At 38.0% G+C, this 20908-nt stretch overlaps 2 protein-coding genes and 1 long non-coding RNA gene across 4 annotated transcripts in view; 2 read left to right on the top strand and 1 right to left on the bottom strand.

The window, feature by feature from the left end:
- Positions 1-7977: 7977 nt before the first annotated feature.
- lactb2 (lactamase, beta 2) lies at positions 7978-12079 on the top strand. Its single transcript, XM_032565329.1, has 7 exons — positions 7978-8198; positions 8963-9123; positions 9252-9372; positions 9499-9677; positions 10381-10529; positions 11129-11216; positions 11314-12079. Exons 1-7 carry the CDS (start codon positions 8077-8079, stop codon positions 11355-11357), a joined length of 864 nt encoding a protein of 287 aa, XP_032421220.1. The 5' UTR covers positions 7978-8076; the 3' UTR covers positions 11358-12079.
- A 1978-nt stretch (positions 12080-14057) lies between these two features.
- Positions 14058-16274, bottom strand: LOC116721540 (uncharacterized). Its single transcript, XR_004339620.1, has 3 exons — positions 15477-16274; positions 14386-14841; positions 14058-14288 (listed from the first exon to the last, which is right to left on the bottom strand). It is a non-coding gene; the product is annotated as an uncharacterized LOC116721540 (long non-coding RNA).
- A 309-nt stretch (positions 16275-16583) lies between these two features.
- LOC116721538 (nuclear receptor coactivator 2-like) overlaps positions 16584-20908 on the top strand; it is a 54272-nt gene continuing 49947 nt past the window's right edge. Inside the window, exon 1 of one of the 2 annotated variants that reach the window (XM_032565326.1) lies at positions 16584-16697. The gene's annotated coding sequence lies outside the window, so the exon portion shown is untranslated. The remainder of the gene's footprint in view (positions 16698-20908) is intronic. The other variant, XM_032565327.1, reaches the window with a different exon arrangement.

Here is a 20908-nt window from a genome sequence, read left to right as displayed (position 1 = left end):
CATCTCCTTGCTTGGCATAACTACTTTTTTAATTTGGTCTCACATTAAGATCGGGGAGGAGAACGTTAATTACAAAGCATTTTGAATTATGAATTGCAGTTCAGTTTTGTAGCATATTTCTCACTGAAGCCGAGATGAGAATCTGCAGGTATGGAAGGTGGGCACAGTGTTCGGCGTGGTCTTCTATATTAGATGAATTTTATATTAACTCGATATCATCTTCTGACAGATGAAGTCCTTTATTCCAAAATGATATATAAATTAAAGATGAAGATTAAAAAAAGTTCGAAGTGACATTCCTTATAGGCATTTTTTCTTGCTTAGCTGTAAGTTATTGTTATCTTTGACTGCAGTCATTTCAAACTTTCACACTTTACATTATGTTGATCTAAGATTCAAATTAAATTCAATTTAGTTTTATTATTAAAATCCCAAATTTTTGGTTACACATTTCATCGTGTTTTGTTTGTTTTTATTTACAAACAAACCATAAATAAAGATGTTACTAGACCTTACTCACTGTTTGACGTTAGGATTAGTCACGCAGAAGATGATTGAATGAAATAGAAAAAGGTGGTTAAGTCAAGCAGTCTGAGTCACAAGTCCACTCACAGTGCATAAAACTGTGCACACACACTGCTGTCTATTCCTGCTGTGAACATAGAAGTGGATGCATCCGAAATCATTAAACAAGAAACATACAAGTTGACTCTGAAACAAATCTAAGCTCATTTAGTCCCTTGTTACTGTGGCACCACTTTTATTTTAACCGCTGTTGTGGGCAGTCAGCTAGGCAACAAAAATACAAATGTCAGGAATTAAAACAAAGCTTTTCACATTCTTCAGTATTTACAGACTACAGGCAAAGTCTGCTATTCAACTGAAGTTGCTGAGGGAATTTATTTTTGCAGATGTTGCAGCAGTTAATGTCAAGACAAATGAAGATTTGCTTCAGGGTGGCAGCATGTCTTGACTTTCCCCAAGCTGTATGAAAACAGGTTCCTGGACAGGATGTGGATTCTTTTTTATGCTGACATCAGAATCTATCAACTACAGGTTATCTATGGCTTACTTTATCTGACTTCCACCATCTCAACAAAGAGTTAAAAGCAAGCACATTGGTAAGACAGGCACAGTCATGCAAAACAGATCTAAAGTCCCTCAGATGTTGACCTGAAGCTGGAACTTCAGAACAAGCAGCTCATTCTGACCGTTCAGAAAGGAATCCTTCCAGTCCAGGACTCCTCATGGGTCCACTACTAAGAGAGCCGAAGTCAGACAGCTTATTGCAAACTTGTTTCAAGACCTAGGCTTTTCACGAAAGCCTAGGTCTTTTAGCCACTGCTTGGCGAAAAGCATCAGAGTCAATATCCAAAGCAAACCCCCCCCCACCCGCCGGTCCTGAGACTAATGGTGTCCAGTTTCTTGTTTCCTCACAATGGGACAACATAGGTTGGTGCAGTCCTGTATGATATTTTGTTTGTTTCCATTGCAAAAGCAGGTCATACAGTCAACCTGTTCTGAACCCTAAAGTTGCAGGTCTATAGGACAATACCAGGGAACGGTTACATTGGAGATATTGTTGTCACACAGGACAGCCCCTTTATTGGGGGACAAAAAAACATTAGTGCTTGCAACAAGCACAAAACATACTAGTGTTTCATGTTTGTGGTGACACCATGTTCCTAAGATTCAGATAAAAAAAAGACAAATTCAGTTTCTCAGAATAACATCAAAAATAAAGAACGTTTTTTCATTTTTAATGATGGAACATAGTAATATCCATTTCTATTTTTCTCAGACAAGCCTAAGAAGAAGAGAATGACTGTGTTAATTTGGTGAAAATTTTCAAAAACCAGTCTTCATTTTCCTTTAATCAAAAGAGAAGGTGTTAGAGAAATTCCTCAGATGCCCCATGTGACTTTTGTGAAAAAAAAAAAGTTTTACATATTTGCTATGTATGAGACAGTCTGCGAAAAAAATGCAAATGCTCTCCTCTGCCCTTTTCCAGTGCTCCCAGAACTAACTGCAGGAATACACCAGAAACAAGCAATCAGAGATGAGGCAGAGGCGGGTCTTAGCGCTGGCAATCATTCTTATGTATGTGCTGCTCATACTCTCTCCCTTACACTCTGCTACACTACAGCCTTTAAAAACATTTGTCCCATCAGCAGAGCCTGGTACAAATGCTAAGGCTAGTTAGCATGGCCACCGATGACATCACATAAACATTAAGCTGCATTTAGCACATTGAGCAGCATATAGGCATGTGTGATAGACAGCACTGGGACACTCCTCCTTGCTCTGACTGGTTGTTTTCGACCAGGAATGGTGCAAACTATCAATCTCTTTGGACATGTTTGTAATTTTTGGTCTTTGCAGCCCCTCCTCTGGCAGGGTGAGGTCAGCATAGCTACAAACACAGACACTCAGAAACAGGGATGCAGGTTTACTGAGAAATTAGACTCCCACTTTCACACTCTATACTCTTCCCGAGCCTCTTCTCCCGCCCTCCAGTCATTTACATTTATATTGAATTAGAAGCCATGGTGGAGAGCGAGTGGAGGCAGCCGAAACTGATTATAATGGGAGATTATGAGCCGACTGCACCACCATTATGTCGTGTAATTACAAAGAGCTGGGTGGGGGGGAGCAGGAGAGGGAAGGGGCACTGGATTCCCAGATGCCAGGATCTATTTCATTTAGGGAAATACTGTGTCTCTGCTTTCCCCTCCACTTATTCTACCTGTAAATATTATACAGGGCTGAATGCCTCCTGCTGTTACATCACTCTTTATGGGTCACAATTTATTGAAGACAAATATCAGACGAGGCACTAAGGAGGATGTGTGGATTCTCCCCTCCATAAGGTTTTTACAGCTGCAGCTCGACCCACTTTATAGCTTCACTTGATTGCATTGATCTGGTGGTATAATGCATGTAGGATTACTGGTCATGCACTCTAGAGAGGCTCTAATGGCTTCAACATAATGTAAAGCCTGTTGGAAAAGATCATCCATTGTGTTTCTGCTTATAAACTAGGTGGCAACTTGAATGAAGAGTGTCTAGTAATTCTATTGGCAGTTTGAGTAAATTCTGTATTATGGGAGCAGTAATGGGAAGGGATGCACTGCTAACTTAAACAGGAAATTACAGGGAGTGCAAATCAGTTATATGCTTACATTTAAAAAGCAACTAAGAGTTAAAAGCCAGCATATAACACTACCTAATTTACCCGGCTCCCATCAAATCAAATGCAATTAACTCAATTTGCATGGATGTTTGAACAATATGTCTCACAGCACTTTTAACACCTGGACAGAAAACAACAACTGTGGGTGATGGAGTCTCATCCTGGATCATATGGAGGTGTTGCAGAACATTAAAGGCGATCCACAAGTTATCTCTGGCAGACAATTAACACAAACCAGAAAGCAATTGTGTAGCTAACGATAGGTTTAAAGAAGAGAAGCAAAGACAAGACTTCCATTTTTTCTAACCTCATTTAAAGCTTTAGAGGCTGGATCAACACTGCACAGCAATACCAATATATCAGAGTTAATCAATAAACACAGATGCTTTAAGGTCAGGGGTTTAGGGTTTTCTTGAATTTATACACCCAACTAAAGTTTTAGTCGCATTACTTGCAAATAATTTGTTTTTTGCAGTCAGTTAAAAAACAAAGTAAAAAAGCGTTTCATGGGTTTTTTCTGCAGCTTACACTTGAGTTGTTTGAGTTCTCTAATACAATGATACTTAAAAGACAAACTGAACAACAAAACATATGTTAGCATTTAAAAACAGATCAGCCTAAAGAATCCAGATGTTTTGAAAATAGGTTCTGTTAAAAAGCTAAGACCATTTAATGGCATTACGTTGCTTAAACTTCAGGAACGTAACCTGTAAGTAAATCTGTGTGTTATATATTGTCACCAATATTTGGGGTCAGAACTTTTTTAAAAATTCTGAACTTAAAAGAGTTATCTTACTTGACTCAAGATACACACAAACAAGAACAAAAAAACTGAACATGGAAGAACAGGAGTACCAAAAATGTTCCATTATGCAATCAGATTGAAAGTGATTAGAATGTCACAAAGCAGATTAGCAGCGAAGCTTTATCGAAGTAAACAGCACTGCAGAAATTCTTGAACTTTTGACTTTAACAGAACTGATTTAAGTCTTGAGAACAGTTCCTCTGTCAGAGTTCAGAGTTCAACTTTCTGACATTTTTCTGCTTCAGCACATCTGATTCAGATATTTGCTCATCAATAATCAACAGGATATTCTTACAGACACACAAGATGATTTTTAATGACTTATTGCATGAACAAACTTATTCACGCGTGATTTTAATTTAATTTCTGATTTAAACACAAAATTGTGTTTTTTTTGACAAGGGCAAAATATCAACAAAGATTTGCACACATTTGTAAAGGAAATGCAGTTTGTGTTGTTTGATTACCTCAAGCTTGTGCACTAATGCCTCCCAAGGCAGCTCCAGCTGTAAAGAGGTTACAGTATCCCAGCTTCCAGCAGACTGCTCTGCAGAATAAACTTAAGAATTACACAAATCAATGTCCACACTGCACCCCTTCTTTCTTTGCTTTTGTATAATGGCAGTGCAGAAGTCTTCTGATGCTGCACAAGCTTCTGTCCTAATTGTCTTTATTGGCTGTACCTTTGAAGGTGTGAACAGACAGGGGAAGATGGCAGAGAGGTTTTCACTGTGGCTGCAGTTCATTCTGCCATTCTAACGCCGATCTCACAAAACCATGGATTTAAATTGAACATTGTAGTGTAACACTCCCAAAGCTCTCCAAAGGGTTGCTGTTGCTCTGACTATCAGCAGTCCAGCAGATAGAGCGGGATCTGTTGTTCATTATCTGTTCTCACTCAGGGATCATTGGATGATGTTCAAAGCAGTTAGCACATTAGAACAACATGATTTTCTCAATACCGTGAGCACCCAGGAGGAAGTCTGCTCACCGCAGGAGTGTAATCATAGCATCTTATGACTCCCACATATAATATGGTAGATAATTAAACTAAAGAGCAGTCAGTAATGCTTAGGAGGGTTTCTAACTACCCAAATTAGTTTGTATGTATCTAAATGGTGAGTACTGGATGAGTTCTCTCAATTCTGCAGAATAAAAGCTTCAGCAGTTCCATTATTATCTTTAAAAGCATCTGGTGGACAATCTTGCATGTTAGTCAAAGACATTCAAAGCAATGCAGGCTCCATTAGGGACACTTCTCCTGGATCCTGTTAGTGGTGGTAATGTGCAGGATGTCGAGGCACAGGTGAGGATAAGTGGGAACCTTTGAGTGACTGTCTTTGTTCCTTTTCTTGGTGATGTAGTTCTGAGGTTTCCTCAAGTTATGACCTACAGCGTGTTGAGCGTGTCAGTTCCTCCACAGGTTTATACATTCTCCACCAGATGAGAGAAATATGTTCTCTCTCACGGGGCGACAAGAAAAAATGACACTATTCTGTTCTTGCAGTTTGTTCTTGACACATCATCCTGGCTGAACTTTTCTCTGCTGTGGGCTCTGACAACCACTGCGCCATTAGTCAGAAATTTGAAGTGGGCGAGGTTGGTACTCTGATTCATGCAGCAGTATGAAGGGCTCTGTGATGACTTCCCAGGAGTTTGGCTCTTGGGTTTCTTGTACAGTATAAAATGTGCTGGTCAGAGAAACTCAAATAAAAGAACAAATTTCCCTGTTCTTGCAGAATATGTGCAGACCTGAGGTCTAAGGCTGTTTCTTTACTAGAAAAGGTGGACTTCTCCTTCCAGGCAGGAGGCCGGTCTTTGCCTCAAGCAGAAGAGTTAAACTACTTTAGCGTCTTTTTTTGAAAGTGATGGCAGAATAAAATACAACACTGATAAATGGAGAGAAGTTTGATTTGCTGTTAAGCAGGCTTTGCTCCTGTCTGCTGTGGTGAAGAAAAACCTGAACATTACGTGAATCATAACCAAAAGGTTCTATTTCAAATGAGCTTCCTTTCTAAAGCATGGCAGAGGTAAAATGATGGGGTAAGGCACTTGTACTTTAACTCTTTTGCTGTTTTGTACCTTTATATATCAATGTCTATACAATATCTATAGACAAAGCATAGAATGCAGAATCAAGAAATGACTTGAGTTCTGTTTCCACAGCAGAAACCTTTTGAGGAACCAGAGTAATTTTCTGCTCCGGTTTTTCTAGCTTCTGCATTTTCACTGCAGGAAACAGAAATAAATCAGACAAGCTGGTCAGATATCTGCCTTGAAATCAGCCCTGCTAGGGAGGCAGTACTTTTTGGAGAGGACCTGAACTAAACATAGAGCTTCATGGTGGGAGGATGCTAAATATTTCTCACTGGTTGAATATCCTCAGTATTTTATTTCATTCCTCCACTGCAGGAGTTCTGCAGTTTAGTTTGCAAACATAACATTGAAACCCTGTCACTCAAGATGAATATCACTGTGTTTTACAGAGTTTGCATTCAAATACACTGATACAATTTGCCAACATTAGCAGAAATATTTAATTGTTAATGGATTTAGCAACTTTCCAGAGACTAAACCTCTCTTCAAACCCCTTGTTGGTAACTGACAACAAACATATTTTTCAGTGTTTATGTTCTGAGATACAAACTAAAGTCCAGGACTGTTCATAATACACCAATGTTAGATTAGACAGGAGCAGGCACCTTATGGCAGCAGTTTACCACAAGGTGTGGAGAGGAGAAACATCCAGCAGATCAGAGGGTGATTACTAACTTTCTCTGAGTTAAAGCTGAACAAAAGTTCAGCAAGCCTAAATTCCAACATGTGTCTAAAAAATGTGCTCACCGTAAAAGACAAATAGACTTCAGCTTGTATCATTCAAATAAACTGAAAACAGTACACTAGTAATTTAGATCCAAAAGTTTTTATTTTCATTATTGTTTGACTATTAGATCAATGCAACACAAGCCTAAAATTACACCAACCACTGTCCAATGAGAAACATTTATTTTGTTTTTCAGGAGTAATGAACGGTAATTACAGGCATTCAGTCATGAAGTTTTATTACGTAAACTTTGAGAGAGCTTTGGAAACGTTTTCGTTGTTAAACGCATCCAGGATATATTTATGTCGCATCTGCTTTAACCTGATGTCTCTTTAAAAAACATCTTTATTACATCAAAACAGTCTACAGAGAGGCAAACAAATTGCATAAACTGATCAATGGCTCCACCTAGTGCTTTTTTTCTTTTCTTTACTGAATGCAAAGCTTTCACATCTCCGGCCAGGAACAGCTGTCTGTAAGAACATAATCATGCAAAAATCACGGAAGAAAAAAAATCCCAAATGGAAATAACAATTGCACAATGCACAACGAGATTTTTATAATAGTCAATTAGTATTAAAAAACGACCCAACATTGTGAAGGTGTAAATATAGTTAACACAGCAGCAACGAGGACCGGAAGTCCCACAGTTAAACATAACCCAACTTTTTATAAGTGGTTTGATAAAAATGCCATAATAAGAAATTGAACACAAACGATTAGATCATTGAATTTAAATCATTTGACATTTTAAAATTAGGCTTGCTTTTGGAGCGTAATCTAAGTTCTAAAACCTGTTGCTTGTTTTCTGTAAAGGTTTCAAGATAAAATAGATAATATTGGAAACATTAATTTTTTTACATTTTTATTTTTGTTTTAAATATTTTAAAAAACTGATTGACTAATTTGAATGCTTTAAAAATACAATTAAAACTAAAAGCCCTAAGCTTAACTTGCTAACTTTAAATTTCCATTTTCACTTATATATTTTTTTATTTTAGAGCATATACTTTTCTTTTAAAAAAAATCAAATGTAAATCATAATGTATTAATTTAGCAATGTTTTTTTTTTTTTACATTGTTTAAAAAATTAATTGTTTAAAAAATATATTCAAACCAAACCTTTTATTTTGAAGTGGGCACATCCACCGGAAGTAAACACGTGCGTTTCCTGTTTAGCGACGCTTTAAGGTTTCTATTTTGAACTTTCACCTCTTTAATTTTGTTTTTTGCTGTAGAGAAAGCGTCGTAGCGATGAGCGCCATGATTCCTCGGATAGAGCAGCTGTCTGCTAGAGTGGTTCGGGTTCTAGGCTGCAACCCGGGCCCGATGACACTGCAGGGAACCAACACCTACCTGGTCGGTACCGGGCAAAGGTGACTGCTGTCGACACGTTAGTTCATGTTTTTGGGCTTTTGTCGTTGTTTTATTGAGAAATAACCGTTATGAAGTCTGAGGAACAATGACTGGTCGTATTTTATGCTACTTTCCACTCTTGTCAACCAAATTCAGCGGAAAAAAAATCCTGAATTTCAGCAATACTTGCTCAAAAATACAGAAAATGTGTTTTAATTAGTATGAGAACGAGTGCATTATGAACTGTCAGTCTCTGTTGATTGCGTCAGCTTTTATCCCCTTACGACACCCCTAAATCACATCCAGGGCATTAAAATTCCTGCAGAAGTCGTATTCTGGGGAAATAGTTATTCATAAAAGCAGCCAAGTGGTCCATGCTAACTCTGGAGGATCAGGTAGGAAAATAGGACAAGTACTAATCATGCACTCCACAAATCTGACCTTCATGGAGCAGTGATGCAAAGAAAACTGTTTGCCTACATTCAAAATGCTGTCTAATAGAAAACGAACCATCATGGTTAACCAGCATCCCCACAGTGAAACAGCAGCGGCTGCATCATGGTGTGGGCAAGCTGGTCAGAAATGATGGGAAGATGAATGGAGCTAAATTCTAAGCAATCCTTGCAGATAATTTTGCATTAATTGTTTTTTTTATGTAATACCTTGAGATGGCCTGTAACATTTCAGTATGTCACTATTCACTAACAGTTATTTGCTGAACTTAAGCTCCTTGAGCTTCAACCAAACAAAAAAACATTGAATTTCTTTCTGACTTTGGTTTCAGACGTGTGCTTATAGACACTGGAGAACCTGCTATTCCCGAATACATCAGCAACCTGAAAAGTGCTTTGGGACAGTTCAGCACCAGCATCCAGGAGATCATCGTCACTCACTGGCATCACGACCACACCGGCGGAGTGGAAGACATCTGCAGAGATATAACCGGTTTGGTTTGTTTCTGTGGGTTCAAACAGAGCCGGGCTGTTTGATTCCGTTTTTAATCATTGTGTGTTCCTGCATGACTGCTTACTGAAGGGGATGAAATGAATGAAAACAGTTTTTCTATCCTGCAGGATCTGACGTCAGGGTCAGCAAACTCCCACGCGCCACCCGGGTCACAGAAATGGCTGGAAGCAAGACGTATTCTTACCTAAAAGACGGAGATGTTATCCAGACCGAAGGAGCCACTCTCAAGTCAGTTCACATCTTTCACTGGGAATTAGTATATCGAGTAAACTAAAAAATAAGTTACAACTTCTAAAGGTGAAACATGTTTGAATGGGAGGTTAGTTACATCTGAGCCAAATTTCCACATTTCAGAGTGCTTTTCACCCCAGGCCACACTGACGACCACATGGCCCTGGTGCTGGAGGAGGAGCGGGCTATCTTCTCCGGAGACTGCATCCTGGGCGAGGGCACGGCCGTGTTCGAGGATCTATACGACTACATGAAGTCTCTGAAGATCCTGCTGGACACACAGGCTGACCTCATTTACCCCGGTGAGTAGAAAATTAGCTTTGGCAACATGTTTATACATATTACCCCAGAAAGTTATTCTTTGGACACGTTGCAATGTGATGTCGCAGATGCTTGAGCCCGCCCCCCATCTCCCTGCTGCGGGGCAAAAAGCTGCTCACCGACGATGACAAGCGTTGGTTTTAGCTGTTAAGTTGTTCACACAACGTGTTAAATCTTAAATGCATGCGTGCTATGAAAAGAAAAAAAGGGACGCAGTGCTTTTCTACTAATTGTCAATACTCCGACAAATAGACAGCGAGATCTGGAAAAAGTTTTAATCAAAGAAATAGCAAGGAAGAGAGAAGTAGGTCAGTTTTGGGGTCTGTGTGTAGCATAGCTAATGCAGAAAGCAAGGAAAAAAGAACGAGTGGTTTTGAGTTGTTCTTCAACAACTTTTCAGATTTAAATTTTTTTTTTGCGCACTGCATTAATAATACCTATATCTCCAGGTTTCATTTAGTTAATGAAATTGTTCGACCTTGGCTGTGCAGCTGTAGATGGCGAGTAAAAGAAATGGTCTTTTTGCCCTCCAGCTCTGTGTGCATGCCTGAAACCTCCATATGTAAACAATAACATGCAATGTGTCTATACTAAACTGCTGAGAGCCAAAAACGCCAAGTTTTTCACTACACCGCTGGGTGGTGACAGTGTAGATAGCACAGTTTTCCTCGTGTTCCTGTGCAGGACACGGACCTGTGGTTCAGGATGCTGGCGCCAAGATCAAACACTACATCACCCACCGAGACCAAAGAGAACAACAGATCCTGGAAGCTGTTCAGGATGGAGCAGGAAAGCCTTTTTCTTCAATGGAGCTTGTAAAAATCGTCTATAAGGTCAGGAAGAATGCTTGGTCTCTTTGAAGCTTTTTATTTTAAGCTCTTGAAAGCACACAGGTGTGAGTGGTGCTAAACTCGTTATTATGGAGCATGCTAACCATAAATAAACACACACAGTCTGCTTTTTTAATAGATTTGTCTATTAAAAAACCTCACAGTTTTGCAGAACCAGAGTTGGTACAGAAATATTTAAAAACAAAAAGTGTAAGTGATCCAATTGTTTTTATTACAAACTTTAAAATGAAAATGACCTACTCCTCCCTGAATATTTCAACACATTACAGGTATCATAGTGTTATTCCTACCATGTATGTTTTATTTATTTTTGATAAACAGACTTTCAGACTCAATTCAGCAAAGGCTTTCAAGTTATTGTGCGTTATTTATTAAAAGTACTCAGTGTCCTCCTTTTAACTTTCACACTGTCTGTATTTTACAAAGTTGGAAATATTTTCTGATGAATTTGTCCGTCTTGTTGGTGAAGGTTATCTGAACATGAATGGCCAAAACCTTTATGGCCGTCCCAGTTTCATTCCCTACTCTGCACTGTGTTCAAAGAAACATTACATTTTACCTTTGTGCCTGTTTTTCTCCAGGACACCCCTGAAAACCTGCACCAAGCAGCTAATGTCAACCTGGTTCATCACCTCAAGAAACTGGAGAAGGAAGGCAAGATCACTTTAGGTACTTTATCACTTTCTCTGCTGCAATAGCTAATGCAACAATCCATAAACCACTTCAGTTCTCATTGTGGTCTAAATCAAACATGTGTCCCCCCCAGTGCATCACTCTTCTACGAGCAGCAAGTGGAGAAGTAATCTATAATATCCAGCCAAACGTAGATGAAATCATGTAAACGCAACGTGCAACCTGAGTGATGAAAATCCATCCAGACGACGTCTGGGAATCCTTTTTGAAACCAAGTGATCATCTTACAAAGTGATGGGTGTAATTGAAAGCCTGTGAATGGAAAGTATTGCATGTTTTTTTTTAAACATGTTGCTTTACATGTTTTTTAAAGGGGTAAACGTCTTTTATGGACTGAGTTGTTGCTTGCATCACAGATTTAAAATTAATCCAAAAGTCATTTACAACCTTGACTTAGATATCTCCTACAGAGTGAGCTCCTGTCTGCTTGAATTTTCCAAGCTTCTTAAAAATTGTTCTTATCATACATATTTTCTACAGACTTTTCCTGCCCAACCGAAAATTTCTCTTACTCTTAACTGCTTATCAGATCACTTTAGCTAATGCGTCATACAGATGGACTTTTTTTTTTTTTTTTTACAACCGTGGTTATTATTTTTTTACATTACCAATTTCTCTCCTTAACTTGGTAGATTTCGTTCTGGACCATAATGTGATGTCTGTATAAAAAAAGGTGAACTCGTATCCAGGTTATCACTAGGTGGCAGCATCTGTTTAATAACCTGATCTGTCAGTTGTTATATATGAAAAAATAAAATAAGAATCCAGTAATATAAAGTAGAGTAAAAAGGTTCTATTTTTCTTGATGAGGTTGTAAATAAATAAGATTCACATTGAGACTTATTGTCTGTCTTTGATGCATGTGGTATGTGAGTTAATCTATTTTTCATTGTTAAACTAATGTTTAACTAATTTAATTCTAATAAAATATGACATTTGGAATTTGAACAGCTGAACACGATTCCGACTAAATCATTATGAAGAACCACTATTTAGAGTTCCTTCATTGGTTTTGTTGGGTTGACCTCTTGAACTTTGCAGATCTCATCTGACTCTATATTGACTGATGGTGCTGATGCAGTCTGACTACATGGGGACTTTCTTTGTGTCAGTGCTGCTGTTTTGAACACAAACCTTTTTAGTATTTGACTGGTGATTTTACTTGAAGTTAGCAAATGTCATTATGAAAGACTTTAATGACAGATACATGAAGAACACACAGGTCTTGATGTGCTGCATTTGGATACCAGATTGCAGAATTTAACGGTTCCCTGACTCTTGGTTCCAACTTTCACAGTCCAACTTTCAGGGAATGTATTGGGAGGTTCCCTGAAAGCTAATTGAAGATTAAAACATGACATGTTTCCTGATATGCCTAATGGTTTCCTGAAAACCATTGTCCTACCTTAAACCTTAAAATTACTTATAAGGTTCACAGTGTGGCCTTGCGGAAACTTTTCAACAATATTCTGCGAAGATTTCAAGAGAGGTAAATGCAACTTCTGCCACAAGATCTTTGAAGAAACTTCAGGTAACATTTACTAAAAATGTTCTTGTGAAGGTTAGATCCAGCAGCCATGATATGTCTTTCTGAACTCTTCCATGAGAATATATACAAGATCAGTTGTACCAATCGTAACTTGACCTTCTGGGAACCTTTGAGGAATGCTCTCGAAACTAGTTTTAACATATGTAGTTTGAATTTGTAGGAACCTCCATGGAACTTTTTCTGAAAGTTGGTTGCAACAATCTAAGTGTTGGCTTTGAAGAACACAGAATGGTCCTTAAATGTCTGCAAAATGTTTGTTCCATCCTTCTCAGCTTGACCTTTAGAAAACATGCAGGACTGTTCCAACATACATAGAGGGACATATACATACCTTCCTCCAACAATGGTTTCCTAAAAGCTTCATTAAGTTTGATTGCCTTGAAGGAAACTGAGTGATTGTTCCCTGAAGATTGTTTGACCTTATGACATTCAGTGTTTTGTTTTCCTGAAGGTTGACTGCTACTTTTCAGAGTGACTTTTAGGGAAGTCGAGAGGTTCCTTAAAAGCCTGCAAGTTGGTTGCAACAATTGTAGGGTAGGTTGGTTTCCACTTTCAGTTTGACTTTAGATAAATCTTAATGAAATGTTTCTCAAAGCTTACAAAGATGTAGGTTGTCACATACATGGTGTGACCTTCTGGGTACCTTTCCTAAGTGTTGTTTTCATTAAGTTTGGCTGCAACATAGTTATAACAAGAAAATTTATTGATTTAACAAGACGATGCTCCTGTGTTTATTTACCAACTATGGCAGATAAACACCTTGGTACTGTTGCAACTTCTTAATGTGACTTTTAAGGAATTTGAGGAAGCATTCTCTATAGGTTCCCTGTAAGTAGGTTGCTTTATAACAGTTACAGAATCTGCAGGAGTTGTTCCTACACAGTAAAAAACAAAGTGTTATTTTAACACCTATAGAGTTTAATTTAACTCTGTTTCAGATAATATTTGGTTCCACTCGAAAATAGTGTAAAATGTACTCTATAGCCAGTGTAAAATTTTCAGAGTTAATTTGACTCATTTTAGTGTCAAAATCAACAAGTCAATGAGTCAAATTATTTAACACTATTGTTTGTTTACACTCTTCAGAGTAATAATGTTATTTTTATGGAGTTAATTTTACACTAAATTTACTTAAAAATGTACACCTTATTGTGTTGTTTTGTTTTTTTTGCCAGTTTTTTTTTTTACACATATGCCATATAATGCTAAATTTTAGCATTATATGGCTTTCATAAAATCTACCAATCACAATAATCACAAAGTTATAAGTTCATAGTGACATTTATTCAACTTTATGATCCAGTGACATAATTACTGTAACAGTGTCAGTTTAATGATCTTCAAAACAATGTTCACCAAAGACAGCAATATGATGTGACATGGCCTTTTAGGTTGGCTTCCTTCAGCAGTGGCTTCTTCTTCTGATGGGTCACACATTGTGAAATTCAGAATGATAGTATCATCAGATGTGACTGAAGATGAAGATGGTAAAACAGCACCTGCAAAAAGTAAAGCAACAGCCTGTTTAGAACTCTAAAGCTCCCAAACCAGCTTCTAAAATAATTATAAATACATCGATGAATTGTTAGTGATTACCAGGATAATCTTTGTTGCTCAACATAAATCGAAAGGTTTCAGGTGACTGATTCACTATTTCTTCAAAAACATACATCAACTTCTGTATCAGATTGCACCTTCAGATATGTCTGCCTTCTGGAATGTTGAATTTCAGGCACACTAAAGCAGAAAGAAATATTAAAGAAGTGAAAATGAAAACATTTACTGCTGATAAACAAAGGGTGAAATAAGTAGAGTAACCCAACTAATTTTACAAAATGCCAGTGAGTTCAATCCAGTACAACATTTTAATACATGTTAAAGCAAAGAAAAAATTACTTAATGCAAGATGGGTTTCTTATGTAAGAAAAAAGTAGTGAGATTATTTTACGTTAGTAAAATAATCTCTTTCTTCTTCTCTCCTCTCACAAATGCATCAAATGTTAGGTCAGAAAGTTTCACGTACTTCTGCTCCCCACCAAACAAAACCATGGTCTGTTAGAAAAAAATGAATAACGAAAATAAACAACCATGACAGACACATTTTAATAGTTAATAAATGTGCTTCAAAGTAAATGCCATTTGAAAACTGGGTTTATATTCCCGATACACTTGAACAATCTGTACAAGCAATATGGCGCATGTTAGCCGCTACATCCATGGTGCTAACCATGCTAACGTGACTCGGTGGGTGCTACGACCCCGAAGTACCCACGGAATCTGGGCCTATGGCATAAGGCACAGTGATTAATACTATTACAATTTATAACAGTTACGTATTCTTACCTTGACAGCCTTCAGAAAAAAAACTGAGTAAATATTGTGAGGTGGACAATTTGTCTAGCATAGGGCTAACCCTCGGCTCTCGCCCTAACACAATACAACTTTCTCCCGCTGCCCTAAATGTGAACAACAGAATAAAACGGGTACAAAAATGAGGAGACATGGAGGGGTTTTTTCACCACTAACAAACTAAACCATGGTGCCAAAACCATTTGCTACGCTAGTACTCACGCATAATAGTTGCGAACATATTTAACGGATAACAACAGAAGCTATAATATAATTCTTCAGTACAATTAATATCAAAATAAGTTACCAACACCGGATTGTTAAAAGTTACTTGTTACCTTTTCTGTAGCACAACTCCGTTCAGAATCCAAAATGGAAAGAGCCTCACGAACTTCAGAAAACTGGTGCTTCGTCTTCTTTCTTCCTCCTCTCCTCCTCTTGCGAAAAATCTTTACTGGCGCATTATTGACACTTGACAGAGTCAAAAGTTTCACTGCGTGAATGTAGCATTTTACTCTGACTTTTAACTCCGATGTCAGAGCCGATTTACACTCTATATAGTTATAAATACTCTATTTAGATTAAATTAGGTTAACACTGAAATATTAACACCGCATTTTTTACTGTGTAGAAGGTCCCTGAAGGGCTTTTGAAGAAAGTTCTCATTTTTGTTGCTAGAAATTGACTAAAAGATTTTTAGACCAAATATACCCCAAAATTTAGGAAACTGTCTGCCTTTTATTAAGATAAAGGAAATGCCACTTTGTCTCATTAAAATTAGCAGGTAAAAAAAATCCCAACAAAATTATTTTGCGTTGGAAAAGCAAAATGGCCCCCAATTACTTTCAACTTTGGGATTGTGGCAAAAAGTTTGTACACCCCTACCCTAATATTTAACTGGAATATTCAGTATGACGTTCTGAATGTTATTTACTGTATTATTCAGAAGATTGGTTACAATCCCCCAGTTTGAACTTCAGGAAACTTGAGGAAATGTCCTTAAAGGTCGCTTGTAAGGTTATATCAGTCATAAAGGAATTAAAATATAATCCTTAAAGCGTTCCCTGAAGACTGATTTTAGCTTTGGCTTTCAGGAAATGCTCTTAAATTGGCTGTTTTATATTATTTCCAACGTTCAGAATTAGAATATATATTAAATCTTAATCTTTTAATGTAAGCTAATGTAAATGACATAATATTAAAAGCAGCAAATGTTCTCATCCGTTTCTCCCCCCGGAGCGAGCAGCGCATTCATTTACAACCACAAAGACTTGCTTTCGCAAGTTCAATTTTTAAACTTCAGACGCAAAGAAGCGGCGTGGAGCTGAGCTGGTGGTGTTACGAGGAGAGAGGAGGTGGAGGTGTAGCAGGCAGGAGGAAGAGGAGGAGGAGGAGGAGGAGGAGGGGGTCTACTAGTAAAGATAAACAGCCGAAGAGCCTCTGAGCCAGATGAACATGGCGGCTCCGGTTCTGGACGCTCCTGCCGCTCCGTCCCGCTGACCGTTACAGCACCGACGAAGTCCCCGGTCTACAGCCGCCCATGGCACCTCAACTCCCAGGTAAGTCTCTGCTCGACCCCCAACCTGCTCCTCCAGTCCCACCCCCTCGGTAATTTCCAGCACCGACAGTGGTGGAGGGGCTTGTGCAAAGTGTCTGTCAGTTAACATCAAGGTTAACCTACTTTAGGCTTAATTTATTTTGTGCCGTCTACGGCGCGACAGTAAAGATACGACATTTATGGTACGATAATAAGGATTTAACATGGGAATAACAACAGCCGTCGGAAAATAACGTTTCTGACCGAGCGAAGCGGCAGCTGCGGGGTTTTATTTATAAGTGTTGCTCTTTTCGTTTAATTCTTTCAAGTTGGATTTAATCGCTAACAAATTTAACTTGTTTGAGTTCAACATGGATGAAATATGACTGAGAAGAAGAAGACACTCATATTTACACTTGACATCTCAAGTTATTCCGTGACAGGTTCGTTTATCTAGGACTTCCTCAAACATCTCGACCGTCAATTCAAATCAACATAACTCAAGACTTCCGGTTTAAGGTTTCCAAAATAAAACGCGAAATAGTTCTGGTCCCCAAAATTGAATTATTTTTACGGTTTCATTTAGATTGGTGTGAACAGAAATGATTATTTTTTCAGTAATTAGGGTCAGCAAATTAATTTAGTTTATTATTGACACATTATTCACACATTGATATATTTCAAGGGTAAAGTTATGACTTGCAGTGAAAAATCACAATTCTGTACCTCAGAAAAGTTTAATATTTCCCAAGACTGTTTAGAATTTTTAATAAAGACATTTCTGCATTCTGACAAGTATTTCTATACTGAGTTCAGTATTTGGTTGAGGCACTTTTTGCATGAATAGCTGCATCAGTGAGACTTGGCGCAATAGTGCCACAGATGATCAGCCCTGGTTTTGTCTGGGATCTGTCCTCTTCCTCTTGGCAAAAAAAATCATAGATTCAGTATGGTGCTACGGTTGAGGCAAGTTTTTCACATTTACCAAAAACCATGTAGATTCCCAGGACTTCTGGAAAAACGGCAGCGTGACAAGTCACAAAAGTGGAACTTTTTGGGAGGTGTGCTTCCAATTACAATTGGCATAGAATTAAAACTAAATTTGGAAGAACGACATCATAGCAAATCTGGCGGTAGTAGTTTTATAGTCTTCGTCCTATTTGTTTCTTCAGGGCCTGTATATAACTTATAGAACCATAAATTCTGCTGGCTATGCCAGGATATCTTGAAAGAAAAAGTCTAGACATAGATTTGTTTCGCTTAACCTTAGCAAACAATTCTCCAAAGGACACCAGCAAGTTCACATCTGAATAGCTCCAAGTAAACAAGCACATCAATAAAATAAAATAAAATTAACTGAGTATTTTGGAGAGGCTTAGTCAAAGTCCATCCTTAAATTTAGCTTAAATGCTGTGGTTTGACCTTCTTCAAGAAATTCAGCATTTTAAGGATAATTTTCATAAATACTTGTACATTTTTATGCATCAAGTATCTTAATATTATTGATAACTTAATATGCACTTATTTTGAAAGTACATATCCGGTGTTCCTCTAAATAAGAAAGTGATTTTTATAGAGATTTGTTAGGAAGTTGCTAGAAAGCATTAATACAAAATGTAATGAAGTGTCAGGTATTTTGTTTTTTTAGTTATATGTAATTTTCTTTTCAATAATCTATGTAAATCAATAATGACACTGTGCAGAAGGAATCCCTGGACTGCTGACCCAATATGTTTATTTTAATACAACCAATAAAGACTTCATCCTCTTTTAATAAGAGGTGACAGATTTCTGCACAGGTCTTCTTGCGTTGCTGAGGAGTCCCATGCACTCTGTTCAGAATTCACAATCCAACACGGATGTCATGCCTTAAAAACACATTTTTTATTGATATACGACTGCATGTTTTGCATTCTTTGTGGTGGCTGGTTAAAGCTCTTCGAAGGCAATTGACATACCAAAACATAAATCATTTGCTCCGCAGAGAGTATTTTCCCGTATTTTCCCAGTGACATTCTTCCTCTCAGAATCCCATCTATCACATTGTGCTTGAATGCATTCTTGGATCATGGCATCTGATGAGGATCGTGACAGCGGCCAAACGTGTTATTCGAGTTATTACAGACTAGAAATTAAGCGCAGGTCCTGACTTATTGTTTAACTCTGAGGTTTCGCTCTGTCAGCGGAGGAACAAGAATGTGCCTGTGTTTGCTGTTGTGCTGGTATGTTCATGTAAGAAACCTGTCAGTTTGCCTACGTGACAGGTGCCATCTGACTCGTCTGGTTGTGTTATCTTTTAGGGCTGGACTCTTGATTTAGTTTTTTAGGCTCTTTTTAAAACCTATTTGCTCTTCCCAGCAGCCAATGGTGAACTTTGTAAAGGATTACAACATGTATAGCAGGTTTCCAAGAGCCTCTTGGCGTTTAGCCTCCTGCCTTGGAGGATACCTGATTCTTCAGATGCTTTGTTCCCTTGTTAGGAATTTGGAGCAAGTGTGAACTTTGACTGTTCCACAAGATGGAAAAAAACCGTCTTCCACTGTTTGTTGTTGTTCAGGGATCCACCTGGATGTGACATAATTGTGTTTTCCAAATGCCTTTGGTATAATTGACCTTACTTTCACCACCAGGGTAGTAATTTCACTCTTGAAGCATGTGGTTTAGAAAAGTGTTTGTCTATTCTAAAAACCAACCTGTAGTCTTGCTGGAAGAGTGCAGGAATGTACTCCAGATCAAGATCTTAACTTCAGGTTGGCAGCTTGCCCAGGGAGGGATCCTTAGTGGCTTGAATTGACTGAACCATGTGACAGATCACGTGAAGTCCTGGCCAATGGCAGACAGGAGGAGGAAGGGCTGAGGACTGGCTGCCTGTGCAAACAGCATCATTGCAGACAGTGAAGTTATAAAACTATATGACTAATGTATCACTGAGCCCTGTTCAATTCATCATTTTAAAGTTGGAGAAAGTATGGCACAACTACATGCCTACTAATACATCACTGGTGATACGACAGGGTCTCATCCCAGTGGTGATGCATGGTGGTGGCAGCATCATGGTGTTGGGGTGTTTTTGTTCAGCAGGAACAGGAGAGTCAAGAGTTTATGGTAAAATCGACTGAGCTAAATTCAAGCTGTTCTGCAAAGACGAATGGACACAATTTTAGCGTTAAAGACTTTTACCTGGAATTCCAGAGAAAGGCACACCACACTTTTTAGATTTTTCTTTGCGAAAAAAGATTGAAAATCCAAGAAAAGCTACTTTGTTTTGGTTTGTCACATACGTGTAGTGAAGTTTGTGGTCATAACATGAGAAAATATTAAAGGTTCTGTGGACATTAAACTTGGCCAAATTTACGCAATAGCTGTCTGTGGTTTTTTAGTCAAATTTGTACTTATGTAAGACAATTAGACATTAAAAGTTATTGGCTTATTGATAATAATCAGCTAACCATTCATACTTTTAACATGAATGGTTAGCTGACAGTTGTTTGCTAGCTAAACAACTGTTAAATCACCTACGAAATACAAAAAACACAAAAATACCTGTAGGATATAAAGTTATAACACCATAAAAACCTGGAGTAGAATCCAACACAGATTTATGATATTTACACAAAGACTTAAAGTACAAACAAATGGCATAATAATTCATTGCTCCTGTTAAAATAACATAATAATATATTGTAATCTAGTAAATATGATGTTTATTAGTGTTTTGCCCAAGGACACTTTGATTATGGCGCTGGAAAGTTATGGATATCAGAAATATCCATAACTTTCATTCACAGTGGACACCCAACTATTCATATTTCAGTTTTTGCAGATTCACCTTAGTATGGTATTTTCTGTGGAGTGTGACTCCAAATTATTTGTGGAAAAATGTGTGGATGTTCCTAAAATATTGGAAGACAATGCAGCCTGGAAATGCAGCTGGGGCGATGCTACGTGAATTGCTATGGGCTGTCGTTTGCAAGTTTTTGTTGCAAAAATTTTTTGCCTGTTTACATCAAGTTTTACCAGTGAAACCTAGCACGGCAGTACAGAAGTTGCATTTATGTGTATCTAACATCTCACTGGTGTTAGGGATATCCATTTCCTGTAGTTATAGCTCACGTTTTGCTTTAGTTTCCACTTTGTGATAACTTTACTTCTTCTGAAACTGCAATTGTTTGGCTCTTAGGTGTTATTTTTCTTTATTTTGGTATAAAGCTTTTCAGTGTATGGTGAACCACA

The sequence above is a fragment of the Xiphophorus hellerii genome, chromosome 6 (assembly GCF_003331165.1).
Source record: "Xiphophorus hellerii strain 12219 chromosome 6, Xiphophorus_hellerii-4.1, whole genome shotgun sequence".
Lineage (NCBI taxonomy): Eukaryota > Metazoa > Chordata > Actinopteri > Cyprinodontiformes > Poeciliidae > Xiphophorus > Xiphophorus hellerii.
Note: the sequence above shows the minus strand (reverse complement) of the source record. Positions and strands in the feature narration are given on the sequence as shown.